Here is a 24,498-nt window from a genome sequence, read left to right as displayed (position 1 = left end):
GTTGACCCTATGTGTTTCCGGTGTATTCTATATGCATTGAGTTCTAAATGCCCTGACTTCTATGTAAAGCTAACCTTACTGTCAATACTGAAGCATATATGACTCCATAAGCCCAATGGATACTTTCTAATTGTGTTTCCACCACTTACATTTTTACATTTGTTTCATAAGAGTTAGCCATCTTACTCATAATCAAAAAATCATTAATCCTTTGAGAGAACCCTCTCAGGTTGAGGAGGCTAAGCCTCAGCCAAAAGTAGGTTTGAAATAGTTACTTAAGGTCTACCTGATCAACAACCTATCATGAACTGATTTTGAGATAACAGGTTCAAAGGTCTTTAATCATGGTCTTACATATGCATTTGGTGTCATCATTAGGTCATGTCATCATAAGCCACAAAAGAGTCATGTCACCACCATAGTCATCATCAAGGGAGTTAGTAATTAGGGAAAAAATTTCAAAAAAAATTGAAAGATACATGTACCACTCAATAAAGATGTAAATTTTCCTAATTAAGTTAAAAATTTGCAGTACACTAGCCTATCATTTCATTTTTCAAAAATACAAGTGGTGTCACATCATGACCCAATGAAAAAATCGACCTCCAGCCTATAAAAAGACCATCAAAGCACTCTATTTGTTCATTTCACTTTCATGAAGAATCTATCCATCAAAAAATTGCATTCCATCTACCAAAGCATCAAAATTTCTCACCCAAGTCAGAGATTTCACCCCTTTCATTGCGCTTCTAGCATGCCACACTGCACTTATGGTAGAAGTATGCACTTTTGAAGTAGGAGGAAAATCAACCATTTCAAGGATTTTCTACAGAATCTACAGGTTATAGCACATCATTAGCAAGTATACTATCATCACTCCTCCTTTCATCAATTTTCTCACAAAAAGTCAATGAAATAGCCTCTCTTAGGGTTTCACTGCACGTGTGTTTTCTTAGTCAATTTCCTTTATTGCAGTGGTAAAACTCTATCATTTTTTGCTCAAGCACTCTCCCCTACACTCCATCTACCTCCCCTTATATTTTCCCATGCTTATTCCCCTCATCTCCCTCCTTTTCCCATAATCCCTAGCCTATGCTACACTTCTAGACAATTTCCTAGGCTAGAACTATATTTTGAATTTTTCTAGCCCTTCCCCTCACTCATTCCCAAAAATTTCACTTCCCTACACCCTGTAACACCTATCCCTATGCCCAAAAATTTCCCCAAAAATTTACATCACCCCTAACCCCTTCATTCCCTTCCCTAAACAAAATAGTCCTAAATCCCCTGTTTTCCCAGATCAAACCCTATCCTTCCTCCTTGTGAGCTAGGGTTTTACCATGCAGACTGAAAGCTCAAACATTGACAAGAAAAAATACAATAAAGGAGGGAAAATTTCCAGGTATAAGCCCACTAAAGTCCAGGAAATCATGGCCTCACCATTCATCAAGGAATCTTTCCAAAATGTGGGCTGCCTAGGTTTCTGTGAGAAGATCCAAGAAATAGGTTCTCATGCCAAGTTGACAAGCCTCTTTGCCACCAACTTCAGGAGGGATAAGGCCAACATAACAGGGGTTGACTTCACCATTTCATAAGATTCCATTGTCATAGCCACTGGAATCCCTAACAATGGAGAAATATGGTTTAAATGGGTGGATTTAGATATCGAGAATTACAAAGTTTTCCTAAATCCATATTACAAAAATGCTCCTACACATATCTTTCCCTTTAGACAGTTGCTTGATAGGTATGCTCCATTGATGAAGATGATCATGAAGTACTTTACCTGTGAGGGTAGGTTTTCAAGGTTATACCAGTATCACATAAGACTACTCATGCATTTCACAACCATCAAACCTCTTAACCTATCTCATTACCTATACAAAAGCTTGGTCAAGATGATAGAGAAGGTACAGAGCAAAGGGAAATATCACCAAGAAAACCTATTTCATCATGGCTTGGTCAAAATTATTGTTTTTCATTAGTTTTCACAGGTCAACTTATCTTGGGAGGCATTCATGCAGTCAACTTCTCTTTTGCCTGCTACTAGTCAACCTAGCAGTCAAAGTTCACCATTGGAAAAATCACCAAGACCTCAAGAAGTTGGCTCTACAAGAAAACCAATGACAAGGACACCTAGGGAAGAGGTGACAAAAACATATAGCAGAGGTAAGAGGCTTTTGTTTTCTCCTAACAGTGTAGAAAGAGTTCAGCCTCCTACTGTTGGACAAGAAGCATTAGGACATCATCATGATGCATTTTTGCATGAAGAAGAATAGGTACATTTTGATACTCACGTGGTAGACCTAGAAAGGAATGAGAAATAAATGTCACCTTAACAAATCATCCAAGATAAAGAGGCAAAAATCAGTGATCTTAAGGATTTCTTGGCAAAAGCAAACTTCATGATTGCATTCTTACAGCGGGAGAACATGCAACTTAAGGTAAATCGGTTTTTACTTTCTAAACCTAGGGTGGATTTGGTGGGAGATGATGATAAAGGTAAGAGAGTGATATATGTTGAGCAACTTGAAGATAAGGAGCCTCAGATCAGGCCAAGGAGGCCAAAGACCAGAGGACTAAAAATAAAGGAAGCACTAGGGAGTGAGCCATCTCCTCCACTAGGTCAGTAAGACTTTGAAGACACCAATGCACCTAAGATTGAGAAAGACAAGGAGTTCTGTCTTGGTAGGTTTAATGAGCACCTAGAGAAGCTCTTGAAGAAGGCCAACAGGGACACCAAGCTTCATAGAAACATGACAAAGCATTACTTCACTAGAAATCATATTTGCAAAATTAGGGGTAGGAGCATGAAGAGGAAGCTAAAGAAAACCCTGAAGAAGATTAAAAAAAGATATAACCTTGACCTACTTGATAATGCATCATTGATTGTTTAACTCATCATTCATGGAGAAAAAGGAGAAATTTTGAAGAAATTTTGGCAAATTTTGGTGATTTTGGGTATTTATTGCATTTTTGACAATCATGATGCACAAAAGCACAGCGAGATCACGATGTGCTTCTTCTAGGGACCTCCAAATGATGGATTTTTTGCATGGTTGGATATAAATTTGTAAGAACATTGTAGATGTGGAAATGGTTTGCCATGTTAGCCTCTAAAACTAAAGGGAAAGTCAAAAAATGGGTCAAAAAACATGTTGATGCCTCCTATTTCAACCCCTCACTGCGCTTCTGGAGAAGTCTTGGGAAATAAATTTTTGGAATCCTTGGAGAAGTGTTTTTGCATGCTTTAAAGTTCAGGCACCTAGTAGACATCCTAATCTTTCTCCAACATCTTTCAGATCAGAATTTGGATCCGGGAAAGTCCCTCAAAACGCCTCCACAAGTCACACGCTGCGCTTGTGAGAAATTTCGTTGCACTTTTGCCAGAAGGTCATTTTCTTGGGTTGTTTCAGTCAAACTCGAATTTCCATGATGTAATTTGTCTTCTAGGGTTTTGACATGATGTAATTAAATTTAATTATGCTTGTTAAGGTGAAAATAGTGTAGATTCATAGTTATTAATGCTTGTAAAGTCAAAGTGAATCAATTTTGGGCCAAATTGGGAGTTGGTTTCAAACCTCCATAGTCTTTGGTATGGTTGGATATATTCTTGTAAATAGTTAGTATGATGGTGGATTCGACCTCTAAGAGTGGGAAACTAGTCTTTGGTCTATATGTAGCCTAATGTAAGCGTTATAGAGGGTTGGATGCTTGTGAGTCAAAGGCTTTGAAGCTAGTGCACACTATCACTTTTGTAGGAGTAATACAGGCAGTTTGTAGCTATTATCTTGGGATTCCTGTGGTATGATTTTGTGACAATGTTTCTTCTTTGTTTTATCATCAGTACGAATGTTATGTGTCCTTACTTCCATCTTAATTCTTTCATGTGATCATCTCAGTAGTCTTCAAACATAATTCAACATGTTTATGCTCTGTTTTGATGAGATTTTCATGTTTATGTTTAATTTCCTCCGTTAAATGAATTCATAACTCATATGCTCATTGTGATACTTCACTTTTTCAACCATACACCACCATGACAAATCAAAAATGTCACTGAACATACCTACCTTGCCCCATTACATCTCTGCAACTGATATTTTGAAACCCTGACCTAGTTTCCTAGTCCTATTGACCCTGAACCAACAAACCCTAATATCAAACCCTACTGAGCTTTGGATTTCAAGCCTAAGATCTATCTTCCTCTCCAGTCACTCATTGGTTGTGAGATCATTGAGAGATCCCTCTCTGATTTGGTAGGGTTAGCTACCAGATCCAAAGTTACTTTGAGGTTACCTCCGTCAGTCTCCTTTCTTAGCCTTGGGACACTGAGGAGTGCTAATAGCTCCTGAGAGCCTTCACCCTCTTACTAGTCTATTTCTCAACTAGTGCATTGAATTCTACAAACTTTGAGAATTTCTCATCCTTCTTCTACATGAAGAAGATCCAACACTTCCTTGAGAAATCATCAATAAAAATAACAAAGTACTTATATATGGTAGTGGAGGTTGTCAAGAAGGGTCCACAAACATCAGAGTGGACTCTTTCCAAGACTACATGTGCTTTGTTGTCTCGATCATGGAATGTGGATTTTACATACTTCCCCAAGGTAAAACCCTTGCAGACATCATGTTTCTGAAGTGATCATTTAGGGAGGCCAATGGTTATTTGTTGCATAATATTTAAGGCAATATGATGCAAATGGCCCAATATCCTGTGCCAACGTTCACCAACATAGTGGCTCTACACTTTCTTTTCCTTACCGCTTAATCCAACATAATATTCCACATTGATTATACGTGTGATTCACATGAACCCCGATTTGCTTCACCTTTCCAATGGCTATGTGTCTCAAGAATGCTTTCCTTTCACTGAAGATCACATCATAACCATGGTCTTCCAAAACTGCTACAGAGATGAGATTCTTCTTTAGGACTGGAACAAACATGACATATTTGAGGTGAAGAGGGGATCTTTACTCCCTCTTAAAGGTTACTGTACCAATCCCGATAGCATTATCCCTTACCTCATCCCAACGCTCAATATGCATCTGGAGATCTTTCTCCTTCAGGTCACTGAAAAACTCTCGAGACCCTGTCATGTGGAACGAGGCATCTGAGTTCAAGTAGCACACACTCCCCATCATAGTGTTTTCCATGCATGTGAGAAGGGTGAAGTCTAGCTCAAACTTTGAAGTCAATGCTTCACCTGTTGCCCCTCTTGAGTTCTTCTTGCCAGACTTTTTGTGTGGACACTTTGTAGCATAGCGCCCGAATTCATGACAATTGAAGCATTTTATTTTGGGCAAGTATTTCTTCTTGCCCCCTTGGCTGGATTTTGATTTGGTTTGAGATTTCTTCCCTTTTCCCTTGTTTCCCTTTCCAACCAATGAAAATTTTTCTTCATCCTCTCCCTTGGATGAAGTTCCATCTCTGATATTATGACTGATCTCTTCGTGTACCAAATCAGACCAGAAGCATTCCCAATTCGATAATTTCTCATTCCCGCTCATCGAGTCCTGATATCCATGCCAACTTTTGGGAAGGCTTAGAAGAGATAGGCTCACCAGGTTATCTTCTAAAAAATTCACACTAACCCCTCCAAGCTCATTCTGAACTTGTGTAAATCTAGTGAGATACTACGAATAGTCTCATTCTTTTGTGTCATGATATTTCAAAGTTTGTCTTTGAGGGCCAATTTTATATGGTCATTTCTATGCTCGAATAGCTCTGTTAGTACCTTCCACATTGCGAAAGGAGTTTCTTTTCCATGGATATTTGAGAAAATGTGGTATCACACTCCCTCCAAGATTATTCTCCTCCCCTTGGCTACATATTTCTTCCATCGGGCTAAGTTTTGGGCATCAGCTGATCCTGCTTTTGGAATGTTTATCTTGACATATTTCAGAAATCCGTTATCATCAAGCACCACCTCCATTTGATCCTTTCAAGAAATTAATTTTGAGTTTCCTTCCAATGCATACTCTAATCTCAGTCCATTGAAGGTCATTCTTCCAACTCCGAAGAGATCCTGCTACACTAAAGTTGCAAATTCGAACCTCCTGAGGAAGAAATTTGAAATTCATGTTCTAATGTGAATCTTGCTCTGATACCATTTATAAATCTAGTGATATAATTGCGACTTCTCAAGAAGTTTAATCTAAAATCAAGAGACACAATTCGACTCCACTGATCTACAAAATTTAATTCACAAGTTAGAAAAACATTCACAAACATGCAATAAGAAAAACCACACATGCACATTATTTTTCTAGGGGAACCCAACTGGGAAAAACCCCTCAAGCCTCTTTGCATTAATTAGATTAATAGAGAATGTATTGCAATTGCTTGCCCACTCTAAGAACAACCTCCAAGTGAATAACCTATCTCTCTGCTCAATGAGAAGCTCTGGTCCATACTTAGTCAATTTCTTCCTATGTTTGAGCCCCTATTTCCTTATACAAATCCTAAGGAATTAGGCCCCTATTTTTTAGGAATTTTCCTCCAATTGATTGTGCAATTCCCAAGGTTTATTCGTTGATTACATTTAAGACTTATATACTCAAGACTAGTCTACAACTGATGTTACACTCAAGTATTGGAAGTGGGAGCGGCCATAGGCTGAAGTCACCCTATCACTAAATGGGAGTAACCAAGCTATGAGATCGATTTTTAAGATGAATGAGAATCAAATCTAAGTCCTATGCTATGTGTTTGGGTTGAAATAGTACTAAAGGAGCTTGTAATTGGCAAAACACCACTAAAAAAGAAACAAAATAAGAGACATAGAAAATAGAAGGAGAATTCAAGCACTAAGTATTTATCCCGAACGGAGTTACTAGTTATATTTCTCTAATTTATGCTTTGAACAAAGGGACTATTTTCCCACAGATCCCACCAAATGATTTTCCAAATAGTGGACAATATGAATATAAATGGTTCTTAGATCTTATAGAAATCTATCCTTTTACTTACATAGCTAATTTTTAAGATTTAATAGGATTGTCTAAGTAAAAGGCAAATGTAAGCTTATGGAAACGAAATTATACATGGATATTTCATTGGCATCTCTATATGCAATCCTAGAATTTATTATAATAATTTCATGTGAAGGGTTGTAAGAGCACAATTGTAGTGACACATTTTACATGTTATTAATTATTGTGATATTGATTCTTGGAAAGCTAGAAGCCTAGTTGGAAAGAGGAAAACAAGTTAGCAATATGTTGTCATATTAATGGTTACATATGTGTACTATAACTCAAAACCCATAGAAATTCTATCTTGGATGTACTATTGTGTATGTCTCTACGTTAATTTCATAAGAGGATATGATTCTTGAATTTGATTATCTTGTTCTAAATCTAATTGTGACATTATGAGAATTAAAGACAAGTTTTCTTTAGTCCTCTTGAGTTTGTTAAAATTGATATTTGTTTTATTTGATGAACATATTTAAATGATATTTTTCTACTTGACCATCATGTTTTTCTATAGAAATTGTTGCTACAAAAATGTAAGGTGGTTGCAGCAAAAATTGTCAAGTTGTTGCAATAGAAAACACTTGTAGCTATAAAATTTCCTAGAAGTCCAAACATGTAATAAGAGTCAAGTTGATTTTGGGTGTATAGGTACCCTATACTAAAAGAGACACATCCACTTGAAATTGTAAATACTTAGGTTATACTTTGAAAGATATAGCGAATCTATATGTAAGTTTTGTTGTAGAAAAAATCTACGGTTGTTTGTTGTTGCAGAAAATGTATGTAGCTATTTGATGCAGGAGCATCCAGCACCCTTAGTCAAAGGGAGGAATCCAAAGAAGAAAAAAGAGGAAGACGTGGACCAGGGGAGCAAAACAAAGAAAAATCTGTTTTAAAACAGATTTAAAGATGGAATGGATAAGTCTTGAAGACTTTATAAAATGTAATCTGCCATGTGTTATATGCATGCATGCGTATGAGAGCTTTTAGGCTTTTGGCTCGAGGATTGATAGGATCCTTCCATGATCTGACCCAACAATGTTCCTTATATATATGAACCCGTGTGTTCAAGTGTGAGGTAGATAGAGGAGAGAGCTGTAGATAGACAATATGTAGTCGAAAGGAGGGTTTGTCCTAAGGCTGAAATGCCTTAGAATAGTAACCATGCTCTGTATATAATAGAAAGCATGTGTTAAGTGTTGATTTATGTGCCTGTCTGTGTTTCATATATAAATATATGTTGATGTCTTAATTTCCTGTTTGTATGTGTGTTGATCGACCATCAATCACAGTAGGATCAATGGCGATCAAATGAATGTTGCTATATGTGGAGTCGTTTATGAACGCAGGTGGTAGAGAACTGTGTTTAATATATGCAGAGATTCCATCAAAATGGTGAGGAGACACATGAGTCATTTGATCTTATGGATCAAGGGTCCAGAACCATATCGCATCGGCAGAAATCGTTTCCAAAGGGCCGGACACCAGAGTTCAAGGAATGTTGATGAGCGACCACCGATGAAACGAGGACCATTGGATCGAAAGAGGATCAACAACAGAGGTGTGATCGGTGATCGCAATTGATAGAGGTCAAGGGACGACGGAGTTGAATAGCTGATAAGTGATATGTCGACAGCTATATCGTCGATAAGCTGATCATAGATTGGAAGGATCGGAGGTGTCAGCAGTCGGCCGACATTGGAACAGCGCCGAGGGAAGGCGATAAGAACCGGACCCGCTGATAGTTATGAATGCCGGTGCATAATATTTTAGATCCGTCTTCTATGTGCTTGAGCAGATTTCCTGTGTATTCTTTATATTTTGTTGCGGCCGAAGGGTTAAGGCTTAATGCTGTAATTCTCCCGATAGATGTGAAAAGGCTGATAGTGTGGTGGTTCCGATTTTAATGTAAGTCCATGGTTAAAGGCTGAAGGCCTTATGAATGCTTCCGAAAGGCTTAGTGGGACATAAACCATAGGCCTCTAGATTGATTTTGATTAAGCAAAGGGATTTTGATTAAACCCCAAAATCTCATTCCATCATTTGGTATCAGAGCAGGGAAAGTTTTCCTGTGAGAAGGGAGATTAAAGAGTTTCCCAAGAGAAAGGATTCTAGAGAAGAGGAGCAGGAGGTACAATTGATAGAGATGAAGAGTTATGGTCTTACTATCACACAAAGAATGATAGCATAAGGTGAGAAGATTTGCAGCAATAGCCTAAGAGCAAGGAGTGCTCAAGAGAAGTTGAGAACCACTTCCAAAAGTTCTTAGTCAGTTCTTTCAAAAGTTTTGTTTGCAGCAAATTTAAAGAGGTTGCATGATCTTTGACTTCAGATAAAAAGCAGGATCTAAGATAATATGATTTCTTCTTATTGAAGAATTGTTTTGCCAAAGTTGTTTTTCCCACGCCACCTAACCCCACGATCCCCACGACCTGAGGTTTCCCGCTTTGCAATTGCTGCAATAGGACTGTATCCTCAAAATCTTTCAGCTTGCAATTCAAACTTGCTGGATAGTCAGCCACGTGCAAGTCTCGTTTTTCCAGCATTTTCGACAGATGTTCAACAATCTTATCTAGCAGCTCCATCTCCAACTCCTCACTAGTTATTGAAAAGAAAATAAAATAAAAAAACTTGTGAGAACGTCTACATCTATTAATCAAATATAAAATATTACCATATCTAGAGAGCGAAGGTTGAGTTCTCACCCATTGTAGACCTTTAGCTCGTAACCGCTATTTTCTGCAACAGTAGAAAGTGCGGTTCTCCACTTTTCAATGATGTTGGAGTCATATCGCAACTTCCCTTCATGAGTTCTCTTCTCTGCCAGTTCTTTTAGGGCCTTTGCATACTTTCCATCTTTGCCCTGCATCCACCGAACCTCAGCAGGCGTGACACGATAAAATACAGGAATAACAGGAGCCTCTGACTCCAACATGAGTAGAAGTTCATGTAGGCACCAATATGATTCGGCGTATCTGGGAGAGAAGATGGCTACATGGACTCTGGCGTTTTTGATAGCATCTTTTATTTGCAAAGGAAAGTTGTATCCCGCTTGCATTTCATCTTCATCCAGAAAGGGCCTCAATCCTTTTTCTAGAAGGCGAAGGTACAGAGACCTGGCGAAGGTTTTCTTCACATCAACGCCGCGATGGTTTATGAAGACTTTGTACCACTGAGCAGCGGTGGAGGAGGAGGCAGCAATGGAGGACGATACAGCGTCGGAGGAAGAGGCAACAATGGAGGAGGATGCATCCATTTTGCGAATTGCTAAATAGAAATCTCGACACAAATTGCAGAGGAGGAGGATGAATTGGAGTTTCAGAAGCATGCAAAAATTATGTTTGAAATGAAAACCTTAGAGATCATTGTACATATACATATATTATTAAAGCAAACCCTTCACCCCTGGTTAGTGAATAGTTATATAGCTAGTGGAGTCGTACAACTAGTGGACTCCTCTGGCTTCCCTGTGTTTTTTTGGCAAGTTATGCACTTTAATATTGTCAATGAGGTTCCCCAGTATTACAATAGGTTCGAATTTGAATTTTTTTCGATATTCTTGATATGCGTACCCACTCTTATAATAACTTGTGAGGACATTTTGTGATTTTATAGGATGGTTGACGAAGTCTACACAGCCGCCCACGTTCATCGATGCTGAGCACGTTCTCTACTATTATAATATAGTGGAAATTGGGTTTCCCATACACTCTTTCACGCTCTATCTTTCATAGTAGGTGAAAATTTGGGATTCCACCTGCCCATCCATCTCAATCTTCGTGCTTCACCTGTCCAGCACGTGTTCTCCATTCTCCATACTAAAATTTGCTAAGAAGACTTTGCATTGACAAAACCCTTAAAAAACTCTAAATCTCTTTCCCATACGCCCTTTCACGCTCTATTTTTCATACTAGGTACAAATGTGGGATTCCACCTGCCCATCCATCTCAATCTTCATGCTTCACCTATCCATAATCTAGGTATGCTCCTATGAATCGGTCTCATATCCTTGGTTTTCCAAATCCTATGCCAAAGGTTGATTGGTTAGATGATCTTCCAATATTCAAAGATGAAAAGAAAGACAATGCTGCTCTTCATTTGGTTAGGTTCCATATGCATGTACGCAGTCTTAAGGTTCAGTTCCCTGAATATTGTCTCATGAAGATGTTTATGACCACTTTAGAAGGAAAAGCATGGTCTTGGTATAAAAGCTTGGAAAATGGTTCATTATATTCTCTTGCTGATTTCCATGATGTATTCTATGACATGTATAAAGAGTGTCATCCCTCCTTATTGTTGGTCAAAGATTGTTGTAAACATTCTACGAGTTTTATTCAATATTTTGAGGATTGTTATGATGATGATGAATTCATGGATGAAGAAATTTTAGAGGCTCTTCATAACAATACATTTCAACACCAAGAAGAAAGGATAACATCCCATGAAATGCAACATGAAAATCAGCAGGGGTTTACTTATAAAAATCATATTACATCCTCTGAGATTGATGTAGAGATGCAACAGACTTGTCAGTATTCGGATCATATGCAGATGAAAATAATTGCAAACACCAAGAAGCAATACTGGAAGAAATTTTTTATAACCCTCAGGTAGAGGAAAACGTTGATCATTTATGTAATTCCTTGCAGCAGATTACTTCAAAGAATGATCATAGTAGTGAGGAAAATTACATTGTCTATGGGAATCATGCAAAAAGGCAGTTGGATAGCATATCAAAGGAATTTTGTGTGGCTGAGAATCAGTTGTCTGAAGATATAGAATGTTATGAGAATCATCAAACTAATCATGTCTTTTTTGACCCTATAGCTGATTACTTGGAAACGATTTGCTGTTCAGATTTCCAGTTATATTTTTATCTTGAAGATCAGGTACATCTCATGCTAACTCAGTTATTTCAGTATCATGTTTATTTTGCTTCAAGCACAACCAAGAGATTCAAGTGTCAGATCAGATTGATGACTAGCTTCATTGGAAGTTTCATGTTCCTTGAGCTACAAGTGGAGATTGCAGCTAATAGGGTAGGTAGGAATGTGCAAATAAGCTCAGGGTAGGTTGACTGAGCATCTGTTTCAGTAGGTGCAATTTGAATTCTTCTTACAGAAATCATTAAAGGCTTGAGGAGCATATTGGGTAGAAGTTCAGAGTTTTATTCTAGAGGATGGATAGCGGCACTGGAGCTACAGGTTCTTAGTGTACCACAAGGGCACACTATCCCTAGTGGAGCCATTGTTATCACCCTAAAATTTTTGTTTCTAAACTTTGGAAAGTTTGCCTTATTTCTAGTCATAGTCTTATAATAGGTTTTGAGTCATCTCATCTCAATAGTGTCATTCTCTTTTCTAAATAAAGTTTGACAGCCTCATTCCATGTCCTAGAAGCCTCACCATGTGTTTAGAAGTTATATTTCACATCATTTTGAAGAAATTTTGAAATTAGCTATGAATCCACGTTTTCGTAGCGCAGACAGTGTAAAAAGCCTGTTTTGCACTACGAAATCAAAGTTTTCATAGTGCGCTACAAAACCACTGAAAAATCCTGTTTCAGCATAAAAGACTTTGTTTTCTGCTTTTACTAGTCAACTTCCAGAAGGGTTCCTGAGCAGCTGAGAACTAAAATTTTGAAAACTGAAAGAGGTTTTCTTCCTAACATACTTAACAACAAAAAGGGATTAAAAGGGTATGCGATATAGAATTTCATCTTGTTGTGCCAATTGTGGAAGAGTATATTGAAGGTAATATTTTCCAAATATTTCATGAATATGTTTCTCTAGAAAATTTCAATCCAGATTTACATGAAGAAACAATCATACATGTAGCTTCATATTTTGAGGATGTTATACTTCAATTTGACCATCATGAGTTGCATGAAAGTAGTGAAATCTAAGAGGTTGTTTTAGAGCCTCTTGCACATGATGATCTTCCTCCAGATTCAGAAAATGAAGAGTGTGCTTGTATTTCCATTGACTTTCAAGATATGGTAATGTTCCAGATTATTATATACCATATTGCCAATTTGTTGCAGCCATTTGGGAATATGAAGTTTCTTGTATTTATGAATCATGAGCACATGTTCAGTGGTCACTTTGAGTTTCCTATATTTTTTTTTCCTCCCTACCCATGGAAAGTACGAGCAAGATTCAAGTAAGTAGCCATTTGCTAGATTGGTTACACTAAAGGGACCATATCGCATGATTGTATATATATCTTCAGCAGGTGGTGGTTATCATTAGGATTTGAAGCCCAAGGTGAAGACCCTAAGATCCCGATGGTTTGTTGCCATGTGTAAGTAAGTTAAGTGAATAGTTAAGTTTTTCTGTCAAGTCAAGTCAGTTTTAGTTTTTCTTAATTTTAGTTAGTCAGTCTTTTGAGTGTCAAGTGTTCTATTTTGACTCCATCACCCAATGGATGAGGCTACTTGGTCTATAGTGTTTTTGACACCTCCTAAAGGAGCTTCCATCCCCAGTTGGAGCTGATGTTAGTGTCTATGAGTCACTAATGATCAAATGTACTATTTTCATGTGGTTTATAGGGTTATTAGGTCAAATTGTTATATTTTCAAATAAAATTTGATCATTGGTCAGTTCTAGGTCATTATTACTCCCTCCATACTCAAGGTCATAAAATGTCGTCATGGTATTGTCATCACTCCTTGTGATGGGTCACTAAAAGAGTGTCTTGGTCATAATTTAAGGTCGTCATATCATTATCATTCATACTACAAAGGTTCAAAGGTCTTTAATCATGGTCTTACATATGCATTTGGTGTCATCATAAGCCACAAAAGAGTCATGTCACCACCATAGTCATCATCAAGGGAGTTAGTAATTAGGGAAAAAACTTCAAAAATATTTCAAAGGTACATGTACCACTCAATAAAGATGTAAATTTTCCTAATTAAGTTACAAAGCTGCAGTACACTAGCCTATCATTTCATTTCTCAAAAATACAAGTGGCATCACATCATGACCCAATGAAAAAATCGACCTCCAGCCTATAAAAAGACCATCAAAGCACGCTATTTTTTCATTTCACTTTCATGAAGAACATATCCATCAAAAAATTGCATTCCATCTACCAAAGCATCGAAATTCCTCACCCAAGTCAGAGATTTCACCCCTTTCATTGTGCTTCTGGCATGCCATGTTGTGCTTATGGCAGAAATATGCGCTTTTGAAGTGGGAGGAAAATCAGCCATTTCAAGGATTTTCTACAGAATCTACAGGTTCTAGCACATCATTAGCAAGTAAGTAGACTATCATCACTCCTCCTTTCATCAATTTTCTCACAAAAAGTCAGTGAAATACCCTCTCCTAGGGTTTCAATCCACGTTTGCTTTCTTAGTCAATTTCCTTTATTGCAGTGACAAAACTCTATCATTTTTTGCTCAAGCACTCTCTCCTACACTCCATATACCTCCCCTTATATTTTCCCATGCTTATTCCCCTCATCTGCCTCCTTTTCCCATAATCCCTAGCCTATGCTACACTTCTAAACAATTTCCTAGGCTAGAACTATATTTTGAAGTTTTCTACCCCTTCCCCTCACTCATTCCCAAAAATTTCACTTCCCTACACTCCCTAACACCTATCCCTATGCCCAAAAATTCCCTCAAAAATTTACATCACCCCTAACCCCTTCATTCCCTTCCCTAAATAAAACATTCCTAAATCCCCTGTTTTCCCAGATCAAACCCTATCCTTCCTCCTTGTGATCTAGGGTCTTAACATGCAAACTGAAAGCTCAAACATTGACAAGAAAAAATACAATAAAGGAGGGAAAATTTCCAGGTATAAGCCCACTAAAGTCCAGGAAATCATAGCCTCACCATTCATCAAGGAATCTTTCCAAAATGTGGGCTGCCTAGGTTTTTGTGAGAAGATCCAAGAAATAGGTTCTCATGCCAAGTTGACAAGCCTCTTTGCCATCAACTTCAGGAGGGATAAGGCCAACATAACAGGGGTTGACTTCACCATTTCATAAGATTCCACCGCCATAGCCACTAGAATCCCTAAAAATGGAGAAATATGGTTTAAATGGGTGGATTTAGACATTGAGAATTACAAATTTTTCCTAAATGCATATTACAAAAATGCTCCTATACATATCTTTCCCTTTAGACAGTTGCTTGATAGGTATGCTCCATTGATGAAGATGATCATGAAGTACTTTACCTGTGAGGGTAGGTTTTCAAGGCTATACCAATATCACATAAGACTACTCATGCATTTCACAACCATCAAACCTCTTAACCTATCTCTTTACCTATACAAAAGCCTAGTCAAGATGACAAAGAAGGTACAGAGCAAAGGGAAATATCACCAAGAAAACCTATTTCATCAAGGCTTGGTCAAAATCATTGTTTTGCATTAGTTTTCATAGGTCAACTTATCTTGGGAGGAATTCATGCAGTCAGCTTCTCTTTTGTCTGCTACTAGTATTCAAATTAACAGTCAAAGTTCACCATTGGAAAAATCACCAAGACCTCAAGAAGTTGGCTCTACAAGAAAACTAGTGACAAGGACACCTAGGGAAGAGGTAACAAAAACATATAGCAGAGGTAAGAGGCTTTTGTTTTCTCCTGACAGCATAAAAAGAGTTCAGCCTCTTACTGTTGGACAAGAAGCATCAGGACATCATCATAATGCACTTTTGCATGAAGAAGAATGATACATTTTGATACTCACATGGCAGACCTAGAAAGGAATGAGAAAGACAAGTCACCTGAAAAAATCATCCAAGATAAAGAGGCAGAAATCAGAGATCTTAAGGATTTCTTGGCAAAAGCAAACTTCATGATTGCATTCTTACAGCAGGAGAACATGCAACTTAAGGTAAATCAAGTTTTACTTTCTAAACCTAGGGTGGATTTGGTGGCAGATGATGATAAAGGTAAGAGAGTGATATATGTTGAGAAAATTGAAGATAAGAAGCCTCAGATCAAGCCAAGGAGGCCAAAGACCAGAGGACTAAAAATAAAGGAAGCACTAGGGAGTGAGCCATCTCCTCCACTAGGTCAGCAAGATTTTGAAGACAGAAATGCACCTGAGATTAAGAAAGACAAGGAGTTGTGTCTTAGTAGGGTTAATGAGCACCTGGAGAAGCTCTTGAAGAAGGCCAACAGGGACACCAAGCTTCATAGAAACATGGCAAGGCATTACTTCACTTGAAATCACATTTGCAAAATTAGGGGTAGGAGCATGAAGAGGAAGCTAAAGAAAACCCTGAAGAAGATTAAAAAAAGAGATAAATTTGACCTAATTGACGATGAATAATTGATTGTTTAACTCATCATTCATGGAGAAAAAGGAGAAATTTTGAAGAAATTTTGGCAAATTTTGGTGATTTTGGGTATTTATTGCATTTTTGACAATCATGGTGCACAAAAGCACAACGAGCTCACGATGTGCTTCTTCTAAGGACCTCCAAAGGATGGATTTTTTGCATCGTTGGATATACATTTGTAAGAACATTGTATATTTGGAAATGGTTTGCCATGTTAGCCTCTGAAACTAAAGGAAAGTCAAAAAATGGGTCAAAAAACATGTTGATGCCTCCTATTTCAACCCCTCACTGCGCTTCTAGACAAGTCTTGGGAAATAAATCTTTGGAATCCTTGGAGAAGTGTTTTTGCATGCTTTAAGGTTCAGGCACCTAGTATACATCCTAATATTTCTCCAACATCTTTCAGATCAGAATTTGGATCCGAGAAAGTCCCTTAAAATGCCTCCACAAGTCACACGCTGTGCTTGTGAGAAATTTCATTGCACTTTTGCTAGAAGGTCATTTTCTTGGGTTGTTTCAGTAAAACTCGAATTTCCATGATGTAATTTGTCTTCTAGGGTTTTGACATGATGTAATTAAATTTAATTATGTTTGTTAAGGTTAAAATAGTGTAGATTTATAGTTATTAATGCTTGTAAAGTCAAAGTGAATAAGTTTTGGGCCAAATTGGGAGTTGGTTTCAAACCTCCATAGTCTTAGGTATGGTTGGATATATTCTTGTAAATAGTTAGTATGATGGTGTATTCGACCTCTGAGAGGGGGAAACTGGTCTTTGGTCTATATGTAGCCTAATCTAAGTGTTATAGAGGGTTGGCTGCTTGTGAGTCAAAGGCTTTGAAGCTAGTGTACACCATCACTTTTGTAGGAGTAATACAGGGAGTTTGTAGCTATTATCTTGGGAATCCTGTGGTATGATTTTGTGACAATGTTTCTTTTTTGTTTTATCATCAGTATGAATGTTATGTATCCTTACTTCCATCTTAATTCTTTCATGTGATCATCTCAGTAGTTTTCAAACATAATTCATATGTTTATGCTCTGTTTTGATGAGATTTTCATGTTTATGTTTAATTTCCTCCGTTAAATGAATTCATAACTCATATGCTCATTGTGATACTTCACTTTTTCAACCATACACCACCATGACAAATCAAAAATGTCACTGAACATACCTACCTTGCCCCATTATATCTCTGCAACTGATATTTTGAAACCCTGACCTAGTTTCCTAGTCCTATTGACCCTGAACCAGCAAACCCTAATATCAAACCCTACTGAGCTTTGAATTTCAAGCCTAAGATCTATCTTCCTCTCTAGTCACTCATTGGTTGTGAGATCATAGAGAGATCCCTCTCTAATTTGGTAGGGTTAGCTACCAGATCCAAAGTTAGTTTGAGGTTACCTCCGCCGGTCTCCTTTCTCAGCCTTGGGATACTGAGGAGTGCTAATAGCTCCTGAGAACCTTCACCTTCTTACTAGTCTATTTCTCAACTAGTGCATTGAATTCTACAAACTTTGAGAATTTCTCATCCTTCTTCCGCATGAAGAAGATCCAACACTTCCTTGAGAAATCATCAATAAAAATAACAAATTACTTATGTATAGTAGTGGAGGTTGTCAAGAAGGGTGCACAAACATCAGAGTGGACTCTTTCCAAGACTACATGTGCTTTGTTGTCTCGATCATGGAAAGTGGATTTTACATACTTCCCCAAGGTAAAACCCTTGTAGACATCATGTTTCTGAAGTGATCATTTAGGGAGGCCAATGGTTATTTGTTGCATAATATTTAAGGCAACATGATGCAAATGGCCCAATATCATGTGCCAATGTTCACCAACATAGTGGCTCTACACTTTCTTTGCCTTACTGCTTAATCCAACATAATATTCCACATTAATTTTATACGTGTGATTCACATGAACCCCGATCTGCTTCACCTTTCCAATGGCTATGTGTCTCAAGAATGATTTCCTTTCACTGAAGATCACATCATAACCACAGTCTTCCAAAACTGCTACAGAGATGAGATTCTTCTTTAGGACTGGAACAAACATGACATCTTTGAGGTGAAGAGGGGATCTTGACTCCCTCTTAAAGGTTACTGTACCAATACCGATAGCATTATCCCTTCCCTCATCCCCAAGCTCATTATGCATCCAGAGATATTTCTCCTTCAGGTCACTGAAAAACTCTCGAGACCCTGTCATGTGGAATGAGGCATTTGAGTTCAAGTAGCACACACTCCCCATCACAGTGTTTTCCATGCATGTGAGAAGGGTGAAGTCTATCTCAAACTTTGAAGTCAATGCTTCACCTATTGCCCCTCTTGAGTTCTTCTTGCCAAACTTTTTGTGTGGACACTTTGTAGCATAGTGCCCGAATTCATGACAATTGAAGCATTTTATTTCGGGCAAGTATTTCTTCTTGCCCCCTTCACTGGATTTTGATTTGGTTTGAGATTTATTCCCTTTTCCCTTCTTTCCCTTTCCAACCAATGAAAACTTTTCTTCATCCTCTCCCTTGGATGAAGTTCCATCTCTAATATTATGACTGCTCTCTTCGTGTACCAAATCAGACCACAAGCATTCCTAATTCGATAATTTCTCCTTCCCGCTCATTGAGTCCTGATATCTATGCCAACTTTTGGGAAGGCTTGGAAGAGATAGGCTCACCAGGTTATCTTCTAAAACATTCACACTAACCCCTCCAAGCTCATCTTGAACTTGTGTAAATCTAGTGAGATACTACGAATAGTCTCATTCTTTTGTGTCATGATATTTCAAAGTTTGTCTTTGAGGGCCAATTTTATATGGTCACTTCTATGCTCGAATAGCTCTGTTAGTACCTTCCACATTGCGAAAGGAGTTTCTTTCTGATGGATATTTGAGACAATGTGGTATCACACTCCCTCCAAGATTATTCTCCTCCCCTTGGCTACATATTTCTTCCATCGAGCTAAGTTTTGGGCATCAGTTGATCCTTCTTTTGGAATGTTTATCTTGACATATTTCAGTAATCCATTACCATCAAGCACCACCTCCATTTGATCCTTTCAGGAAATTAATTTTGAGTTTCCTTCCAATGCATACTCTAATCTCAGTCCATTGAAGGTCATTCTTCCAACTCTGAAGAGATCCTGCTACACTGAAGCTGCAAATTCGAACCTCCTGAGGAAGAAATTCGAAATTCATGTTCTAATGTGAATCTTGCTCTGATACCATTTATAAATCTGGTGATATAATTGCGACTTCTCAAGAAGTTTAATCTAAAATCAAGAGACACAATTCTACTCTACTGATCTACAAAAATTAATTCACAAGTTAGAAAAACATTCACAAACTTGCAATAAGAAAAACCACACATGCACAATAATTTTCTAGGGGAACCCAATTGGGAAAAACCCCTCAAGCCTCTTTGCATTAATTATATTAATAGAGAATGTATTGCAATTGCTTTCCCACTCTAAGAACAACCTCCAAGTGAATAACCTATCTCTCTGCTCAATGAGAAGCTCTGGCCCATACTTAGTCATTTCTTCCTATGTTCAAGCCCCTATTTCCTTATACAAATCCTAAGGAATTAGGCCCCTATTTTTTAGGAATTTTCCTCCAATTGATTGTGCAATTCCCAAGGTTTATCCATTGATTACATGCAACACTTATATACTCAAGACTAGTCTACAACTGATGTTACACTCAAGTACTGGAAGTGGGAGCGACCATAGGCTGAAGTCACCCTATCACTAAATGGGAGTAACCAAGCTATGAGATCGATTTTTAAGATGAATGAGAATCAAATCTAAGTCCTATGATATGTGTTTGGGTTGAAATAGTCTCAAAGGATCTTGTAATTGGCAAAACACCACTCCAAAAGAAACAAAATAAGAGACATAGAAAATAGAAGGAGAATTCAAGCACTAAGTATTTATCCCCAATGGAGTTACTAGTTCTATTTGTCTAATTTATGCTTTGAACAAAGGGACTATTTTCCCACAGATCCCACCAAAGGATTTTCCAAATAGTGGACAATATGAATATAAATGGTTCTTAGATCTTATAGAAATCTATCCTTTTACTTACATTTTTAAGATTTAATAGGATTGTCTAAGTAAAAGGCAAATGTAAGCTTATGGAAACGAAATTATACATGGATATTTTCATTGGCATCTCTATATGCAATCCTAGAATTTATTATAATAATTTCACGTGAAGGGTTGTAAGAGCACAATTTTAGTGACACATTTTACATGTTATAAATTATTGCGATATTGATTCTTGGAAAGCTAGAAGACTAGTTGGAAAGAGGAAAAAAATTTAGCAATATGTTGTCATATTAATGGTTACATGTGTACTATAACTCAAAACCCATAGAAATTCTATCTTGGATGTACTATTGTGTATGTCTCTACGTTAATTTCATAAGAGGATATGATTCTTGAATTTGATTATCTTGTTCTAAATCTAATTGTGACATTATGAGAATTAAAGACAAGTTTTCTTTAGTCCTCTTGAGTTTGTTAAAATTGATATTTGTTTTATTTGATGAACATATTTAAATGATATTTTTCTACTTGACCATCATGTTTTTCTATAGAAATTGTTGCTACAAAAAATGTAAGGTGGTTGCAGCAAAAATTGTCAAGTTGTTGCAATAGAAAACACTTGTAGCTATAAAATTTCCTAGAAGTCCAAACATGTAATAAGAGTCAAGTTGATTTTGGGTGTATAGGTACCCTATATTAAAAGAGACACATCCACTTGAAATTGTAAATACTTAGGTTATACTTTGAAAGATATAGCGAATCTATATGTAAGTTTTGTTGTAGAAAAAATCTATGGTTGTTTGTTGTTGCAGAAAATGTATGTAGCTATTTGATGCAGGAGCATCCAACACTCTTAGTCAAAGGGAGGAATCCAAAGAAGAAAAAAGAGGAAGATGTGGACCAGGGGAGCAAAACAAAGAAAAATATGTTTTAAAACAGATTTAAAGATGGAATGGATAAGTCTTGAAGACTTTATAAAATGTAATCCGCCATGTGCTATATGCATGCATGCGTATGAGAGCTTTCAGGCTTTTGGCTCGAGGATTGATAGGATCCTTCCATGATCCGATCCAACAATGTTCCTTATATATATGAACCTGTGTGTTTAAGTGTGAGGTAGATAGAGGAGAGAGTTGTAGATAGACAATATGTAGTCGAAAGGAGGGTTTGTCCTAAGGCTGAAATGCCTTAGAATAATAACCATGCTCTGTATATAATAGAAAGCATGTGTTAAGTGTTGATTTATGTGCTTGTCTGTGTTTCATATATAAATATATGTTGATGTCTTAATTTCTTGTTTGTATGTGTGTTGATCGACCATCGATCACAGTAGGATCAATGGCGATCAAATGAATGCTGCTAGATGTGGAGTCGTTTATGAACGCAGGTGGTAGAGAACTGTGTTTAATATATGCAAAGATTCCATCAAAATGGTGAGGAGACACAGGAGTCATTTGATCTTATGGATCAAGGGTCCAGAACCATATCGCATCGACAGAAATCGTTTCCAAAGGGCCGGACACCAGAGTTCAAGGAATGTCAATGAGCGACCATCGATGAAACGAGGACCATTGGATTGAAAGAGGATCAACAACGGAGGTGTGATCGGTGATCGCAATTGACAGAGGTCAAGGGATGGCAGAGTTGAATAGCTGATAAGTGATATGCTGACAACTATATCGTCGATAAGCTGATCATAGATCGGAAGGATCGGAGGTGTCAGTAGTCGGGCGGCATCGGAACAACGTTGAGGGAAGGCGATAAGAACCGGACTTGCTGATAGTTATGAATATCGGTGCATAAGATTTTAGATCCGCCTTCTATGTGCTTGAGCAGATTTCCTGTGTATTCTTTATATTTTGTTGCGGCCGAAGGGTTAAGGCTTAATGCTGTAATTCTCCCGATAGATGTGAAAAGGTCGATAGTGTGGTGGTTCCGATTTTAATGTAAGTCCATGGTTAAAGGCTGAAGGCCTTATGAATGCTTCTGAAAGGCTTAGTGGGACATAACCCATAGGCCTCTAGATTGATTTTGTTTAAGGAAAGGGATTTTGATTAAACCCCAAAATCTCATTCCATCATTTGGTATCAGAGCAGGGAAAGTTTTCCTGCGAGAAGGGAGATTAAAGAGTTTCCCAAGAGGAAGGATTCAAGAGAAGAGGAGAAGGAGGTACAATTGATAGAGATGAAGAGTTATGGTCTTACTGTCACACAGAGAATGATACCATAAGGTGAGAATATTTGCAGCAATATCCTAAGAGCAAGGAGTGCTCAAGAGAAGCTGAGAACAACTTCCAACTTCTAGCAAAAGAAGTGTTAGGTAGAATTGTTAGTCAGCAATTGGTTCCAGGGGAGAGAACTTGAAGGATGCCAAAATACCGAGTGAAGAGGACTTGGTGAAGTATCGTGTAACAGAGGAAGACTGGTACTGCAGAGGCTTGGTTGCAACTCACAGAAGACCATGAAGGTAGTTCCACTAAAAAATGCAGTGGGTAGAATTGGTAAGGATAAGGAGAAGCATATGACCAAGAGGTCATAAATTTTTGTGCCTTAGGAGTCTGATGTAGGAGCATCCGACACCCTTAGTCAAAGGGAGGAATCCAAAGCAGAAAAAGAGGAAGATGTGGACCAGGGGAGAAAAATAGGGAAAAATCTGTTTTAAAACAGATTTAAAGATGGAATGGATAAGTCTCGAAGACTTTATAAAATGTAATCTGCCATGTGTTATATGCATGCATGCGTATGAGAGATTTTATGCTTTTGGCTAGAGGATTGATCAGATCCTTCTATGATCCGATCCAACAATGTTCCTTATATATATGAACCTGCATGTTCAAGTGTGAGGTAGATAGAGGAGAGAGCAGTAGATAGGCAATATGTAGTTGAAAGGAGGGTTTGTCCTTAGGATGAAATGCCTTAGAATTGTAACCGTGCTCTGTATATAATAGAAAGCGTGTGTTAAGTGTTGATTTATGTGCCTGTTTGTCTTTCATATATAAATATACATTGATGTCTTAATTTCCTATTTATATGTGTGTTGATCAACCATCCATCATAGTAGGATCGATGGCGATCAAATGAATGCTGCTATATGTGGAGTCATTTATGAACGTAGGTGGCAGAGATTATGTTTAATATATGCAGAGATTCCATCAAAATGGCGAGGAGACACAGGAGTCGTTTAATCTTATGGATCAAGAGTCCAGAACCATATCGCATTGGCAGAACTCGTTTCCAAAGGGTCGGACCCCAGAGTTCAAGGAATGTTGATGAGCGACCACCGATGAAACAAGGACCATTGGATCGAAAGAGGATCAACGACAGAGGTGTGATCGGCGATCGCAATTGATGAAGTTCAAGGGATGGCGGAGTTGAATAGCTGATAAGGGATATGCCGACAGCTATATCACCGATAAGCCGATCGGCGATCGGAAGGATCGAAGGTGTTAGCAGTCGGGCAGCATCAGAATAGTGCTGAGGGAAGGTGATAAGAACCGAAACCACCGATAGTTATGAATGCCGGTGCATAAGATTTGAGATCCGCCTTATATGTGCTCAAGCGGATTTCCCGTGTATTCTTTGTATTGTGTTGCAGCCGAAGGGTTAAGGCTTAATGCCGATATGTGTAATGCTCCCGATTGATGTGAAAAGGCCAACAGTGTGGTGGCTCTGATTTTAATGTAAGTCCATGGTTAAAGGCTGAAGGCCTATGAACGCTTCCAAAAGGCTTGGTGGGCCATAACCCACAGGTATCTAGATTGATTTTGTTTAAGGAAAGGGATTTTGATTAAACCGCAAAATCTCATTCCATCACTATTAATTTGACAAACAATCAAAATATGTGATGACAATTATAGATTAATAAAGTCTAATTTTAATCATTGAGATAAAATTATATTATAATAACTAATCATTGTATTTATGAAGGATGTGTGTGTGTGTGTGCACTCTGTAATCTCAACCAAGCACAAAGAAGGCTAGGCATGTGATAGAAATAATATTTATCATGGTCTCATAGTAGGTCATACATGAAAAAATAAAATGTTCTTTTGATTCGAGCTCTTTATTACATAACTCAGTATTAGTGAGCAATATACCAAGTGACTAACAAATTTCATTTAATTTCTATTGCTCTTATAATATTTTCTTTCATCTTAGAGAGTATTAG

At 37.8% G+C, this 24,498-nt stretch overlaps 1 protein-coding gene across 1 annotated transcript in view; it reads right to left on the bottom strand.

Annotated features, from left to right (window-relative positions):
- The window catches only part of LOC149266850 (toll/interleukin-1 receptor-like protein), a 109,746-nt gene extending 99,505 nt beyond the window's left edge, over positions 1-10,241 (bottom strand). The window contains exons 1-2 of the mRNA XM_089409344.1: positions 9,691-10,241; positions 9,401-9,583 (exon numbers count right to left, since the gene is read on the bottom strand). Of these exons, the coding sequence (XP_089265470.1) occupies positions 9,401-9,583; positions 9,691-10,241 (734 nt within the window). The remainder of the gene's footprint in view (positions 1-9,400; positions 9,584-9,690) is intronic.
- Between the last annotated feature and the right edge of the window lie 14,257 nt (positions 10,242-24,498).

The sequence above is a fragment of the Pinus tabuliformis genome, chromosome 6 (assembly GCF_031772625.1).
Source record: "Pinus tabuliformis cultivar Carrire ecotype Pingquan chromosome 6, CPIR1, whole genome shotgun sequence".
NCBI classification, from domain to species: Eukaryota; Viridiplantae; Streptophyta; class Pinopsida; order Pinales; family Pinaceae; genus Pinus; species Pinus tabuliformis.
Note: the sequence above shows the minus strand (reverse complement) of the source record. Positions and strands in the feature narration are given on the sequence as shown.